General features: G+C 47.0%; 1 protein-coding gene across 1 annotated transcript in view; it reads right to left on the bottom strand.

Annotated features, from left to right (window-relative positions):
• Positions 1-1865: 1865 nt before the first annotated feature.
• The window catches only part of SLC44A4 (solute carrier family 44 member 4), a 43420-nt gene continuing 28831 nt past the window's right edge, over positions 1866-16454 (bottom strand). Inside the window, exons 14-22 of the mRNA XM_069944224.1 lie at positions 10716-10818; positions 9521-9777; positions 9316-9410; positions 8908-9011; positions 8308-8381; positions 6157-6227; positions 5820-5914; positions 4887-4971; positions 1866-3705 (exon numbers count right to left, since the gene is read on the bottom strand). Coding sequence (XP_069800325.1) covers positions 3575-3705; positions 4887-4971; positions 5820-5914; positions 6157-6227; positions 8308-8381; positions 8908-9011; positions 9316-9410; positions 9521-9777; positions 10716-10818 — 1015 coding nt within the window. The 3' untranslated portion in view covers positions 1866-3574. The remainder of the gene's footprint in view (positions 3706-4886; positions 4972-5819; positions 5915-6156; positions 6228-8307; positions 8382-8907; positions 9012-9315; positions 9411-9520; positions 9778-10715; positions 10819-16454) is intronic.

Genomic DNA, 16454 nt, shown 5'->3' with positions numbered 1-16454 from the left:
GACAGGATGACTTCTCACAGTTACCACATATGTTGACCCTCCTGGAATGCTATGAACAGTTCTACGTGGAGCCAGGGAGGACTATGGACCCCAGGAAAGCTAGAAAAGCTTACTGTCTTCTTCCTGGAACCAATCCATGAATAACCGTTGTGGATGGTGCATTCGCCTTCTGCCATAGGGGAAACAACTGTCATGAGGGGATAAACTTGGTTGGCAAAGATGCCCAGATAAACCCTACCATCTAAACGTCCATCCACAGAGATCTGGATCCATCTGACTGGCCATGTTTCTTCACAGAGATCTGGATCCATCTAACCGGCCATGTTTCTCCACAGAGATCTGGATCTATCTGACTGGCCATGTTTCTCCACAGAGATCTGGATCTATCTGATCGGCCATGTTTCTCCTCAGAGATCTGGATCCATCTGACCGGCCATGTTTCTCCACAGAGATCTGGATCTATCTGACCGGCCATGTTTCTCCACAGAGATCTGGATCTATCTGACCGGCCATGTTTCTCCAGAGATCTGGATCCATCTGACCGGCCATGTTTCTCCACAGAGATCTGGATCTATCTGACCGGCCATGTTTCTCCACAGAGATCTGGATCTATCTGACCGGCCATGTTTCACCAGAGATCTGGACCCATCTGACCGGCCATGTTTCTCCACAGAGATCTGCATCAATCTGACCAGCCATGTTTCTCCACAGAGATCTGGATCCATTTGATCGGTCATGTTTCTCCACAGAGATCTGGATCCATCTAACCGGCCATGTTTCTCCACAGAGATCTGGATAAAAGTTTAATTTATCCCCCTTTTCCCATTTTATAAATGAAAACATAAATTAAAAAAAAAAAAACATATTTGCTATCGCTCAAACTATTAAATCATCAGATTCCTGGTCTTGCAGGATAATCGGCGTAAGCGCAAAGAACCCGAAAAAGTACAGATTTTTGGTCATATCCAGAAAAATTTTAATAAAAAGTTGCATGCAAGCTATCGATAGAAAGTACAGATCATGGCGCAAAAAATGACATTGAAAACAGCCCCATAGGTCTAAAAATAAAAGCGTTCTACAGATGGTAATATAGCAGTTTCACACACACTTAATGGTTTGAATTTTTTAAAAGCAGTCAAATAAAATAAAAGTTATATAAGTTGCCTATCATTGTAATTGGACTGACTTGAGAAACATAGATAACATGTCAGTTTTACGACAGGTCGAACATTGTATACACGAAATCCCCCAAAATGAAAAAAAATATATATTTTTTTAATCTCACTATTTTTTCTAGTTTTGGAGCATATTTTACTGGTACAATTGTAAGTACAATTGGTGTTGCAAAAAAATAAGATCTCATATGGGTCTGCAGGTGATAAAATACAAGCGCTATCACCTTTAAAACACAAAGGAGGAAAAAAAGCAAAAGTACAAAAATTAAGAGTGGCCAAGAATGGAAGGGGATAAGCTGATCGCTTGATGTTATGCTGCACTACTTTAGAGGGTCTTCTCAGCTACAATAAAAGGACACCACACTGCAGAGTCTGAGCTTTTACACCAGGTATGTGGGCCATTTCATATACTCCTAAAACCGTTATGCGTAATGGAAGTAAATTTTCTTTTATAATGTAATACCTAGTCCTACCACTGGGTGGCTCTGTAAGTAAACAGAAACAATATGGTTATGATTTACACCGTTTCGGGATCCTTCACTGCTTATACAACAAATCCTTCCATTCATTAGAGCCATTAATAATGATATATTATGTGCTTTTATCACCTCTCTACTGGATAGTTCCCCTTTAAGTCTTGTAGTGTAACTTCTGTACCATAATAATAAGACGTAACAAGGAGACACTGGGTAATTTGTCATAATTAATCAATTTATTTATTTTAACTCTTTATGAAAATACTTCTCTTCTAGAAATCTATAGACACACAATATACAGCGTTATGTACATGTAAAACATGAAGAAGAACATATAAAATCTATACGTTGTAGATGTGATCAGAGGCTCCTACTTAACGTATGTAGTAGTATATATATACATGGTAAAGTGCACTCCAGTGGAAGCTATGGCTTAGTCTAGCCCCTCCCCTTTGGCTATTTTGTAAGACTTCATTGAAGACCCCTCTCTCCAGTTCCTTCTCTCATTGTGAAGTTGCTCAGGTCATCCAGGCATTAAACATGGAGGGCTACACTAAATGGGGGGGGGGGGGGGGGTCCTGGAGCAGCTAGACAGGCACAAAGTAACGGAAGCAAAGGGTAGATATGTAGGCACTTAAAGACTGCAGCTATAATATATTTATATATTTTCCATGTGTAGCATCATGTGTTGAGATTTTCAACATTCAGCTGCATTCAAGCATCTGTAATATAACCCCTGGACTCCTTTCTGTGGACCCTTGTGCTGCCCTTCTGCTTCTAGTGTAACTGGTCTTGTCTGTAGACTTCCTGTTCCTGCTGTACACTCTATCAGGCAATTCAGCCAACTCTATCTCCTTCCCACCAGGTGGAAGGGTCCTGGATGTGAAGTGGGTACGGTTACAGACAAGATAATGTAGTGGGAGGGTGACAGATCTTGATGGATTGCCAGCTAGAGTGTACAGCAGGAACAGGAAGTACATTGCAGATTGTACAACCGAGCAGACAGCTTACATCAGACACAGAAGGAAAGCATAAGAGACAACATAAAGATAATATTCCTTAAAATAAGATTTAACATCGGGAAACCTACCTTAAAAAGGTGGTCCAGGAATAAAGCTATGGCCCCTGGGCCTTCTCCTTCCTGTGTCTGCTTAGGAGGGATTTTCAAAGTGGAAGGTTTGCCTAAGTGGGTCTATGGTGGTAGTCCATGTTGTTCAGCTGTGTGAAACCTCAAAGTTGATAGGTCTTTATAAAGTGCACTGGGCATTGTGGGTGGGACTTGTCTTAAAGGGGTCTGTTCTGTTTTCCTTTCACAAGTGTCACAGTAATAAGGGTCATAATACCTCTAAACGTCCAGCTATTCCTGTACACTACTGTGTGGTAGCCAGGCCCCTAAAGATTTCAAATTTTAATTTCCCCTCTAAGTAGCCATGTCACATGACAGTTGCTAGCATTAGGGGAATGGCATCATAGCTATGCTAGTGGTCAAAATAAGTTAAGTCTTCTATTGAAATGATAGACTGCATTACTGGTTCAAAATGGCCGCCATGAGCATAAAGGGACAATACAGAAGCAGGAGAAAAACAAAAAGCCATATTCACAGTTATGAGGTCACAGAAGGATTAGTCAGACATGGTGACAGATTCTCCTCGCTCATGTTGGCCACACAGGAAATGGCAGAAGCATCAATAACTTGATGGTAAGATGGCCGACGTACAACCAGTGAGGAACTTGACTAGGACTCCTCTACCTCACCCGGTCATTTACGTGCAGCAGGTGAAGCCAGTGTCGGCCATTTTCATTGGAGTGTTCGATTATTGAAATGTAAACAAAATGGCTGCCTTGAAATCTGTAGAAGGCGCCAAACAAAACTAATAATATTAACGATAATAAAATCAGCTGCGACTCTCCTCCGGTAAGCGATTATTTTTTCTTCTTTTTCTTTTTGTCCTCGGCCTGAGGAGGTCGGTTCTTTTTGTTCAGGATGGACATCAGAGATTTGGGCATGTAATATGGCTTCTCTGCGGAGCCGTCGTTACGTTCTAAGTCTTCCACTGCGAAAATAAATCAAGTCAAGTCAGGCTGAGCTTTGATAAGTCACCTCACTCTGGTTAGTCAATGGGATCCCTGGGTTGGGCATAAGGGTAGTCATCTTGATTGATATGGTAGCCCCCCGAATGGCCGTCACAGTGGGCCGAGATCTAATGCTGATATACGCCACGCACTTTGAAAGGATTATATGGGGTGGGGGGCTATGTAACTGCAGTGGTGAACAGAAAAGCGCCTCACCCGTCCAGGGCTCGTGTCTGGTATTGCAGCTCAGCTCCAATGAAGTGAATAGGGCTGAGGTGCAATACCATATACAACCTGTGGACAGCTGTGGCACTGTTTTTATAAGAAACAGACAGGTTTTCCTAATCCTGTACAACCCCTTTAAGATCGATGACATTACAGTTGCTCCACTACTAAAGCCTGCTGTGCCCCAAAGTGCAAGCAGCCCTGGTATCTATATGTGACATGTTCCTTAGTGTTGTAAATTCCACTAGATCATTGGTTGTACATGTATATGGTTAAGGTTTGAAGAGAGTAGTCAGACTGTGTCTCAAGGTTCAATAGACTTTGGAAGGTCATCATGGCCTCCTGGCAATCTATATTAGGGAACGGTCACATGAGCTCCCCTCGAAGCCCAATGGCCTATGGTTGCTGAGGAAAGATAGGCCACGTGTGTGTGATCCATTGGAGGATGTTTATAGGGGTGATGGCCTATCTCATACCCCTGACTTAACCAGGACAAATGTGCCAAGATATGGTATAGCGAAAGAGTGGGAATTCCGTAGTGTGCACGTACCCATATATTTGTATCCACTCATAGGTTAGTGTCCACCTAGAGTTAACGGGAATACGGGCATTCACCTCAGCATTCTACACATACCCCGAGTCACTTTGTTTCTAAAGAGATGTAACAGTAGGGGGTGACTTAGGAAGCCAAGTGGGCCATACTATGCCCGACTTGTCTCGCCTGTTAAGTCTCATCCTACATAACCACAGAGAGTGGCACAACATGGCTGTAAGGTAAGCCATGCACCAAACAGGCCACATAGATCATACGGCATACCTTCTATCAACATCTAAACTGAAAGCCTTAATACAACTCCTTCAGGAACAATTCTTCACCCTCCATCCCCAAGTGTTACACGAGCCCCTTCAGCCACATGTTATGGTTGTGTATACTCACAGAAACACAGGAACAGAGTGTCCACACACATATTGTACACGCTAAAGAAGCCTTGAGCGATCAGGTATGACCCCACCACCACCGTCTGCAAGGAAAAATATAAACAACATGTGAGAACCCCAGATAGTTGAGCAATGTCCTTCAGGAGTCAAGCGTGTGGGCCACAACATAAGACTTCATATGATAAAACCAAGTCCAGTTTTCAGTTGCAACCCTTCCCTTGATTCATGGCAGTGACTGTAGCTTCTCTATAACCTACAGGGGTTGTCCAAAATCCATTTTTAGATACCTTATCAGAAATAGAGATATGGTCTATTGTTTCGGATCCTCTCACTTGGTTAGAGAAGCTACAAAGAGTGTCTCTCGAGGACCAGGTGTGTCCATGTGTTACAAAGACAACTCATCAATTTAATTGGGCAACATGTAATGCTTTATTTCTCATGTGGTGGTGTTGCAGGTAACTGAACACTTACTGCTAGAGATGAGCGAACCTTGAGCATGCTCGAGTCCATCCGAACCCGAACGTTCGGCATTTGATTAGCGGTGGCTGCTGAAGTTGGATAAAGCCCTAAGGCTATGTGGAAATCATGGATATAGTCATTGGCTGTATCCATGTTTTCCAGACAACCTTAGAGCTTTATCTAAGTTCAGCAGCCCCCGCTAATCAAATACCGAACGTTCGAGTTCGGATCGACTCTAACCTGAGCCCGGTTTGCTCATCTCTACTTACTGCTAGGTTTCACCACAGATTCTAGCCTATCACAGGGGGTCCCAACAGGGACTAAAAGGGTCTATGACCAAACCTCATGTGGACATCTCCCATCTCACAACTATATTATGGTAACTATATACCTTCTTCCTGATGATCCTAGGACCACTAGGGCATTGTTCAGACCACTTGATATTGTAGAGTGTGCACCCTCTAACACTCACCAAAATAGGGATCCAGTAGTAGTTTAGAGTTGGTGACTTAAAGGCATCATTCGGAATAGGTAGACGACCAGAAAAGAAGAAAAACGCGAGGACTCCTGAGAAATACAAGAACAGCGAATAAGTGTCTGAAAGAAGGAGATGATACATGCAAGACAGGAAAGAATGACTACAGGAAGGTAATGGTGCCATCTAAGGCGATGGAGTCTGGAGGCCATTATGGTTTAGAAGATAGATTTATGGTGCAATGATGAGGGTTGTTGTAGAAGCACACAGGTCACATGCTTATAGCAATGGAAACATCAGGAATTTTCTCGATTTGTTCCTTTGGGCTCCTCACCTACTCCACCAACAACAATTAGCTTCCCAAAGAAGATCAGCAAGTCTGTCACCTTGTCCAGAACAACCACCCTGTGGAGAGAGTCATGGATGTCAGAACAAGTCATAGATACATCATACGTGTAAAGAGCTGGACATGGGGGCTGGAACATGCAATGGAAGAGGATAGAAGAGGCTAAAACACAGAAGACATGCGAGAGTCACATAATACTCCTAAAACGCCATAATCACAGATTACTCAACAGGCTACATCCATGTCAACAAGGAAAGTCTCTCGTTTGTTTTCAGAATTCCAACCGGCCAAGTCCAAGTCAATGGGCAAAGTCAATGGGCCAAGTCCACGTCAATGGGCAAAGTCTATAGGACGAGTCTGAGTCAGAGAGCCAAGCCAATGGGCCAAGACCAATTCAACACACCAACAAGTTCAAGTCAACAAGCAAAGTCAAACATTACTCAGAACATGCGTGGTCAACGTGAACATACATAGTTGTACTAGACCAGTTATAGGTTACTCAAATCATGATAGATTACACATCACTCTAAGCATGCCAACTCCAGGCCAACATGTCATGCCATGTTCATTTTGTTAGATGCCAACATAAAGTCAACACTCCAAGCTCAGGTCATTATACAAACATGAAATCACACATTGGTCACATCACGCCATGCAGGGGCGGATTAACTTTACCATAGGCCCCGGGCTGTTTACCAAGCCTGGGCCCCGCCATCCCACTGTAACTGTGGCGGCACTAGCGTGGCATTCATAGTATAAAAAAAGATAACGTCATAATGCCCTCATTTGTGCAAAATTGCGGTAAAAAGCAGCAATTTTTTGCAAATCATGGCAGAACTGTAGCCAGCAGACAGTACACCACTGAAAATATTAGTCTTTTTGGATGGCCATGGGCCCCCCAGGAGCTCAGGGCCCCAGGCTACCGCCCGAAAAGGACCTATTATAATTCGCTACTGACGCCATGTTCTGTTCCACATGCAAAATCCATTTTGTCACACATCACTCACCCAAAGCCGTGACCTACTACACACCACACATCACTCACCCCATGCCGTGACCTACTACACACCACACATCACTCACCCAAAGCCGTGACCTACTACACACCACACATCACTCACCCCATGCCGTGACCTACTACACACCACACATCACTCACCCAAAGCCGTGACCTACTACACACCACACATCACTCACCCCATGCCGTACCATTCTACACACCACTCACCCCATGCCGTGCCATTCTACACACCACACATCACTCACCCCATGCCGTGACCTACTACACACCACACATCACTTGTCTTAGACCATGCAGTGACCTACTACACACCACACATCACTCACACCATGCCGTGATCTACTACACACCACACATCACTCACACCATGCCGTGCCATTCTACACACCACACATCACTCACACCATGCCGTGACCTACTACACACCACACATCACTCACACCATGCCGTGACCTACTACACACCACACATCACTCACCCCATGCCGTGACCTACTACACACCACACATCACTCACCCAAAGCCGTGACCTACTACACACCACACATCACTCACCCCATGCCGTGACCTACTACACACCACACATCACTCACACCATGCCGTGACCTACTACACACCACACATCACTCACACCATGCCGTGACCTACTACACACCACACATCACTCACACCATGCCGTGACCTACTACACACCACACATCACTCACCCCATGCCGTGACCTACTACACACCACACATCACTCACACCATGCCGTGACCTACTACACACCACACATCACTCACACCATGCCGTGACCTACTACACACCACACATCACTCACACCATGCCGTGACCTACTACACACCACACATCACTCACACCATGCCGTGACCTAGTACACACCACACATCACTCACACCATGCCGTGACCTAGTACACACCACACATCACTCACACCATGCCGTGACCTACTACACACCACACATCACTCACACCATGCCGTGACCTACTACACACCACACCTTACTCACAAGTCAGATTTACTACAGACAGACCCTGTTATCCAGAGATATCCACACGTCCCTGTATGATAAGGAGGATACATATACGGACAGGTGAATAACATGGTATATGATCACCTCACAATGTTCCTCATCAGCAGCTTGAAGGCATTTTTTGCAGAAACACAGAAATTTTTTCCATAAACTGCGATCTGTACAGGAGGAGGAAGAGAAGAGCAGATCCAAACGTTAGTACATTATATGAAGAAGCTTCTAGCAGAGCATGACTGAAAGGGGGGGCATCTGCTTTCAAACTTTGCAACCTTAAAGGGGCTGTTCACCCAAAAATATTTTCTTTCAAATCAACTGGTGACAGAGATCTGTAATTTACTTCTATTACAAAATCTCAAGTCTTATAGCACTTATAAGCTGCTGTAGGTCCTGCAGAAAGTGGTGTAATCTTTCCAGCCTGACACAGTGCTCTCTGCTGCCACCTCTGTCCATGTCAGGAACTGTCCAGAGCAGTAGCAAATCCCCATAGTAAACCTTTCCTGATCTCCAGACTGGAAAGAATACATCACTTCCTGCAGGACATCTAGCAGCTGATAAGTACTGGAAGATTGAGATTTTTTAATAGAAGTAATTTACATATCTCTGGCACTTTATGCCACTAGTTGATTTGGAAGAAATATTTTGGGGTGAACTACCCCATTAATGAACAGTAGAGACGGGAGTTACCATGATATACGCGTTTCGATTCAAGAACTTGATGAACTTCTCCAGGCACCAGAAGCAGCATTTGAGGCAGCAGAGAAGGAACCGCATGCATGGGTTTTGTGCCCCTGATGGAGAGAGATGTTATTACAAAGGGTAGAGACGCTTGATATACAGGACTGTTAAAGGGGTTATCCAGCGCTACAAAAACATGGCCGCTTTTCCCCCTACTGTTGTCTCCAGTTCAGGTGCAGTTTGCAATTAAGCTCCATTTACTTCAATGGAACTGAGTTTTAAAACCCCAACCAAACTGGAGACAACAGTAGGGGGAAAGTGGCCATGTTTTTGTAGCGCTGGATAACCCCTTTAAGGGTACAGGGTTATATATCCTGCAGCATCCTAGGGGTTACGATGTCTTATAGGACGTGTTACCTTTCAGCTTGTGGTCCAGATACTCCAGGATGATTCTGATCAGCTGAACAATAGTGAGAATGAGAGCCCCAAAGGCCAGCGACCCGGTGTGATACCTGGAGGTGAAACAGACTGGAGCTTAGAAATCCTTTATCGTTTTGTGTATACAGCTCCAATGCAGAACTATGTGTCTCCAGGGTAAATTATGTCTGGATATGTGGCTCACCTCAATGTTCTCATGAAAGCGGCCGACACAGGGAAGTGTGGGATATCTTTAGGCTTGTGGAAAGCCCAATAATAGGAAGCAAAGGTCCCGGCCATGACGCACTGGCCTAGAGCAATGACAAAGTTAATGCACCATAGGAAGCCTAAGACGTTGTAGATCTGCAGGTTGAAGAGGTTTTGTTGGAAGAGTCCGTCGGTGTTGTACTTGTAGAAAATACAGCGGGCCTCACTGCAGCCGGTGCTGGTGACGTTAAATGCCTGTAAATTATAGAAGATACATTATAGATATGACAGAGAACCTAACACGACGCCCTTAAAGGACCCCAGCATGAAGGAATCAATGAAGGTGTCTGGCATGTGAAATACAAAAGCATTTAAGGGGGGAAACTATTTAAAGGTGCACTCCGCTCAATTTAAACTTGAAAATGCCCTTGGGGATAACATAAACAGCATATTCATATCTTTCCATGCTCCCCCGGGGTCCTCCTACATCAGGTCCTGGCTGAACAATCCCACCTCTACTTCCGAGACAGACTCGCCTAGCAGTGACTGCCCGCTCAGCCAATCACTTCCGAGACAGGATAGCACCGTAGCCAGTGATTGGTTGAGCAGGCTGTCACTGCAGAGACGGCTTTGGGAGCTTGTCAGTAACACTGGGGGAGCATGGACAGGCAAGCAACAGGCAGTCGGCGTCCGGTGATTTTTCAAAATCTTGAAACATAACGATCAGCTGATTATCGACTCCTCGGCTGATCGTTGTCTTTATTATACAGGGCGCTATCTGCCCAATTCAGCAGATAGCTGCCCTGTGTAATAGGACCCTTAGTCAACCAATCTGATGTTGATGGTCCCATTACATCCTGTATGATAGGACTAGCGATCAGACAATTTGTCACATGATCGGGCCGTTCCAACCTGCTAAAAAATTGTCAGTCAGCTGCACATCCCCCTGTATAATGTCTGATAGCAGAGAAGGGAGGCACAAATCATCCAGGGACCGTTCCTGCTTTCTGGTCACATGACTAGTCGTGCCTTGCGCAGCCTCTATAAACGAGCCGCTGATCACCGAGATGGACAAGGGAGCCCTCATATTATAAAGCCATATCCACACATGTGTAAACATGTGAACCTAACCTACATCTATCCAGACCATACACTACTTCATGCTTAGACGGAACATGGTGCGCCATACTCACCAGTGGGTTACAGGTGACATTCCCAGTAATGTTAGAGCATCCCGGTGCACTCGTGTTCACGGTGCTCACAACATATATGGGGGCTCCAGAGGTGGCCAGGTACCTAAAGGATGTTAAGGATCTATCGGGGAATCATGATATCGCAGTGTCTCCTGAACAATCTACGTTATGGAGGACAGATGATAAAGCTTCTGCTCCCCTCGGCTGGTACCCTTCCTGTCTTCGGAGGACAGCGAGCACACTACATCGGGGTGCCTCTGCCTTGTCTGTACAGTAACTCTCTATAAGTTCTCAGCAAATAGAGAATGAAGAAAACCCACAGAGACTTGTGTCCGGTAGCCAGGACCTTCAAGACCTTGTTTACTATAGTTATAGGGCTGCACACATATGGCTTAAGGTCAATGGATGGACATGAACACCGTCTCAGAAGATCCTGGTTGGTCACATTTCATTCAGTCTTATGGTTTTATTGACTTTTAAGACCCTCAGTGCACATGAAGAATAGGACTGCGAAGAGTCCTTCTCCAACGCTTGTGGTAACAGGAACCAGCATGAAGGACATAGGAAGGGGTAGTATTTTCCTGGACTCAGAGGTTTCTCATTTTGACCCCTCAAATGAAAAATGTGAAACTCCAAAGGATCACAAATACAGATTAGGATTAGAAAAACACAACTGGATAAAAGTGAATGGGGCTGATCTGCAATACCACAAACATATAGTTACCAACAGTCCTGGTTTTACCAGGACTGTACCGTCCAGTCCTGGCATAATCATGTCCCGGGTATGTCTCCCCCCCTCCACCCACTATGCCTTTAGCTATAAGCACTCCTACCTGATAGTAAGGTGTGTAATATACTGGGGACCTGATAGTGGGGTGTCTACTATACTAGGGACCTGATAGTGGGGTGTGTAATATACTAGGGACCTGATAGTGGGGTGTGTAATATACTAGGGACCTGATAGTGAGGTGTGTTATATACTGGGGACCTGATACTGGGGTGTGTAATATACTGGGGAACTGATACTGGGGACCTGATACTGGTGTGTGTAATATACTGGGACCTGATAGTGTGGTGTGTAATTTATTGGGGACCTGATACTGGGGCGTGTAATACACTGGGGACCTGATATTGGGGTGTGTAATATACTAAGGAACTGATACTGAGGTGTGCACTACACTGGGGACCTGAAAGTGGTGTGTGTAATATACTGGGACTTGATAATGAGGTGTGTAATATACTGGGGGCCTGATAGATGGATGTGTAATATACTGGGGGCCTGATAGATGGATGTGTAATATACTGGGGGCCTGATAGATGGATGTGTAATATACTGGGGACCTGATAGTAGGGTGTGTAATGCACCTTTTGTGTTTTATAACTGGAAGATTCTGAAAAAGACAAAAAAAAAACCACTGGTGAAAGGCCACACCCCACACAGACCACACCCACAATAAGCTACACCCCTTGTTGTCAATGCTAAAGTGTCCCTGGAAAAAAATTTCAAAATGTTTTTCAACTATGCAAACAGCCCATAGACAGATATAGTGCTTTTTATGGTAGACTAGAAAATGTACCCGGCACTGCCCGGGTATAAAGTGTCAGTGTGTTAATTAGATTTGTTCTAAGGTGCCCAGGAGGCCAAGCTAAAGGTATTGTTTCATCTGAGTTAATCAGTGGAATTAGTGTATACCTGTAGTGCATAGTTGGAGGGGTTCTGTATACCCACAATGTATAGTTTTTAGGGGTCTCGCATATCTGTAGTGCATAGTTGGGGGGGGGGCTGTATACCTACAGTGTATAGTTGGGGGGGGTTCCTGTATACCTGTAGTGTGTATTTGGGGGGGGCTGTATACCTGTAGTGTATAGTTGAGAGAGGTCCTGTATACCTGCAGTGTACAGTTGGTGAAGGTCCTGTATACCTGTACTGTATAGTTCGGGGGTCCTGTATACCTGTAGTATATAGTTGGTGCTGTATACCTGTAATGTATAGTTGGTGGAGGTCTTGTATACCTGTAGTTTATAGTTTGAGGGTCCTGGATACCTGTAGTGTATAATTGGTGGAGGTCTTGTATACCTGTAGTATATAGTTCGGGGGTCCTGTATACCTGTAGTAAATAGTTTGAGGGTCCTGTATAACTATAGTATAGAGTTGGTGGAGGTCCTGTATACCTGTAGTGTATAGTTTGGGGTCCTATATACCTGTAGTATATAGCTGGTGGAGTTCCTGTATACCTGTAGTATATTTGGGGTCCTGTATACTTGTAGTATAGAGTTGGTCAAGGTGCTGTATACCTGTATTATAGAGTTGGTGTAGGTCCTGTATACCTGTAGTGTATAGTTTGGGGTCCTATATACCTGTAGTATATAGTTGGTGGAGGTCCTGTATACCTGAAGTATATAGTTGGTGGAGGTCCTGTATATCTGTAGTATATAGTTTTGGGGTCCTGTATACCTGTAGTGTAAAGTTTGGGGTCCTGTATACCTGTAGTATATAGTTTTGAGGAGGTCCCGTGCACCTGTAGTGTATAGTTTTGGGGTCCTGTATACCTGTAGTGTCCTGTATACCTGCAGGGTTGTATTTACCCGTAGGGCAGTGTTATTCAGTCACAGTGTGTCGGTATTGGTCATGTCTGGTATGGCGGTGTTATCCAGTCACAGTATGGTGGTATTGGTCAGGTCTGGTGTGGCGGTGTTATCCAGTCACGGTATGGTGGTATTGGTCAGGTCTGGTATAGCGGTGTTATCCAGTCACAGTATGGCAGTATTGGTCAGGTCTGATATGATAGTGTTATTCAGTCACAGTATGGCGGTATTGGTCAGGTCTGGTGTGGCGGTGTTACCCAGTCAGTTTGCCGGTATTGGTCAGGTCTGGTATGGCAGTATTATCCAGTCACAGTATGGCGGTATTGGTCAGGTCTGGTATGGCAGTGTTATCCAGCACAGTATGGCGGTATTGGTCAGGTCTGGTATGGCAGTGTTATCCAGTCACAGTATGGCGGTATTGGTCAGGTCTGGTATGGCAGTGTTATCCAGTCACAGTATGGCGGTATTGGTCAGGTCTGGTATGACAGTGTTATCCAGCACAGTATGGTATACCTATTGTGCCCTGTGTGTACATGTACTGTATGGATGGAGTAGGGGGCCCTGTATATACATGTACTGTATAGATGGAGTAGGGGGCCCTGTATATACATGTACAGTATAGATGGAGTAGTGGGTCCTGTATATACATGTACTGTATAGATGGAGTAGGGGGTCCTGTATATACATGTACTGTATAGATGGAGTAGGGGGTCCTGTATATACATGTACTGTATAGATGGAGTAGTGGGTCCTGTATATACATGTACTGTATAGATGGAGTAGGGGGTCCTGGATACATGTACTGTATAGATGGAGTAGGGGGTCCTGTATATACATGTACTGTATAGATGGAGTAGGGGGCCCTGTATATACATGTACTGTATAGATGGAGTAGGGGGTCCTGGATACATGTACTGTATAGATGGAGTAGGGGGCCCTGTATATACATGTACTGTATAGATGGAGTAGGGGGCCCTGTATATACATGTACTATATAGATGGAGTAGGGGGTCCTGTATATACATGTACTGTATAGATGGAGTAGGGGGCCCTGTATATACATGTACTGTATAGATGGAGTAGGGGGTCCTGTATATACATGTACTGTATAGATGGAGTAAGGGGTCCTGTACAGTAGCGTAGCCACCATGGTCGCGGGGGTCGCCGCCGCGACCGGGCCCGCCACAAAGGCCCCGCAAGGCCCTCCCGATCAATCACTCAATCAGTCCGACTCAGTCTTCCCCCGGCTGCTGCGCGGCTGCCGGGGGTGTCGCATCTTATCCCCGGCAGCGCACGCATCCCAGAGCTCCCTGCGCGCCTTGGGCCCTGACTTCCGGTTCCGGCGCGCAGGGAGCTCTGGGATGCGCGCGCTGCCGGGGATAAGACGCGACACCCCCGGCAGCTGCGCAGCAGCCGGGGACAGACCGAAGGAGTGAGGATCAACGTGGGAGCGCGTTGTCAGGTGAGTTAAGTTTTGTTTTGTTTTTTATCAGCCTGCAGGGTGGGGGGAAAGAGGGGGGCATCTATGAGGGTGGGGGGAAAGGGGACCATCTATAAGGGAGGAGGGGAGGGGGGGGGGGATGAAGGGGACCATCTATAAGGGAGGAGGGGGGGGTGAAGGGGACCATCTATAAGGGAGGAGGGGGGGGGTGAAGGGGACCATCTATAAGGGAGGAGGGGGGGGGTGAAGGGGACCATCTATAAGGGAGGAGGGGGGGGGGGTGAAGGGGACCATCTATAAGGGAGGGGGGGGGTGAAGGGGGCCATCTATAAGGGAGGGGGGGTGTGAAGGGGGCCATCTATAAGGGAGGGGGGGTGAAGGGGACCATCTATAAGGGAGGGGGGGTGAAGGGGACCATCTATAAGGGAGGGGAGGGGGGAGAGGGGGCCATCTATAAGGGAGGGGGGGGAGAGGGGGCCATCTATAGGGGAGGGGGGGAGAGGGGGCCATCTATAAGGGAGGGGGGGGAGAGGGGGCCATCTATAAGGGAGGAGGGGGGGGGTGAAGGGGACCATCTATAAGGGAGGAGGGGGGGTGAAGGGGACCATCTATAAGGGAGGAGGGGGGGGTGAAGGGGACCATCTATAAGGGAGGAGGGGGGGGGTGAAGGGGACCATCTATAAGGGAGGAGGGGGGGTGAAGGGGACCATCTATAAGGGAGGAGGGGGGGTGAAGGGGACCATCTATAAGGGAGGGGGGGTGAAGGGGACCATCTATAAGGGAGGGGGGGTGAAGGGGACCATTTATAAGGGAGGGGGGAGAGGGGGCCATCTATAAGGGAGGGGGGGAGAGGGGGCCATCTATAAGGGAGGGTGGGGGGAGAAGGGGCCATCTATAAGGGAGGGGGGGAGAGGGGGCCATCTATAAGGGAGGAGGGGGGGGGGTGAAGGGGACCATCTATAAGGGAGGAGGGGGGGGGTGAAGGGGACCATCTATAAGGGGGGGGGAAGGGGACCATCTATAAGGGAGGGGAGGGGGGAGAGGGGGCCATCTATAAGGGAGGGGGGGAGAGGGGGCCATCTATAAGGGAGGGGGGGAGAGGGGGCCATCTATAAGGGAGGGGAGGAGAGGGGGCCATCTATAAGGGAGGGGGGAGAGGGGGCCATCTATAAGGGAGGAGGGGGGGTGAAGGGGACCATCTATAAGGGAGGAGGGGGGGGGTGAAGGGGACCATCTATAAGGGAGGAGGGGGGGGTGAAGGGGACCATCTATAAGGGAGGAGGGGGGGGGTGAAGGGGACCATCTATAAGGGAGGGGGGGTGAAGGGGACCATCTATAAGGGAGGGGGGTGAAGGGGACCATCTATAAGGGAGGGGGGTGAAGGGGACCATCTATAAGGGAGGGGGGGTCATCTATAAGGGAGGGTGGGGGGAGAGGGGGCCATCTATAAGGGAGGAAGGGGGGGGTGAAGGGGACCATCTATAAGGAAGGAGGGGGGGGGGTGAAGGGGACCATCTATAAGGGAGGAGGGGGGGGTGAAGGGGACCATCTATAAGGGAGGAGGGGGGGTGAAGGGGACCATCTATAAGGGAGGAGGGGGGGGTGAAGGGGACCATCTATAAGGGAGGGGTGGAAGGGGACCATCTATAAGGGAGGGGGGAGAGGGGGCCATCTATAAGGGAGGGGGGGGGAGAGGGGGCCATCTATAAGGG

Source organism: Dendropsophus ebraccatus, chromosome 10, assembly GCF_027789765.1.
Source record: "Dendropsophus ebraccatus isolate aDenEbr1 chromosome 10, aDenEbr1.pat, whole genome shotgun sequence".
NCBI lineage: Eukaryota > Metazoa > Chordata > Amphibia > Anura > Hylidae > Dendropsophus > Dendropsophus ebraccatus.
The sequence above is the reverse complement of the archived record's forward strand: the minus strand, read 5'-3'. Positions and strand labels throughout refer to the sequence as shown.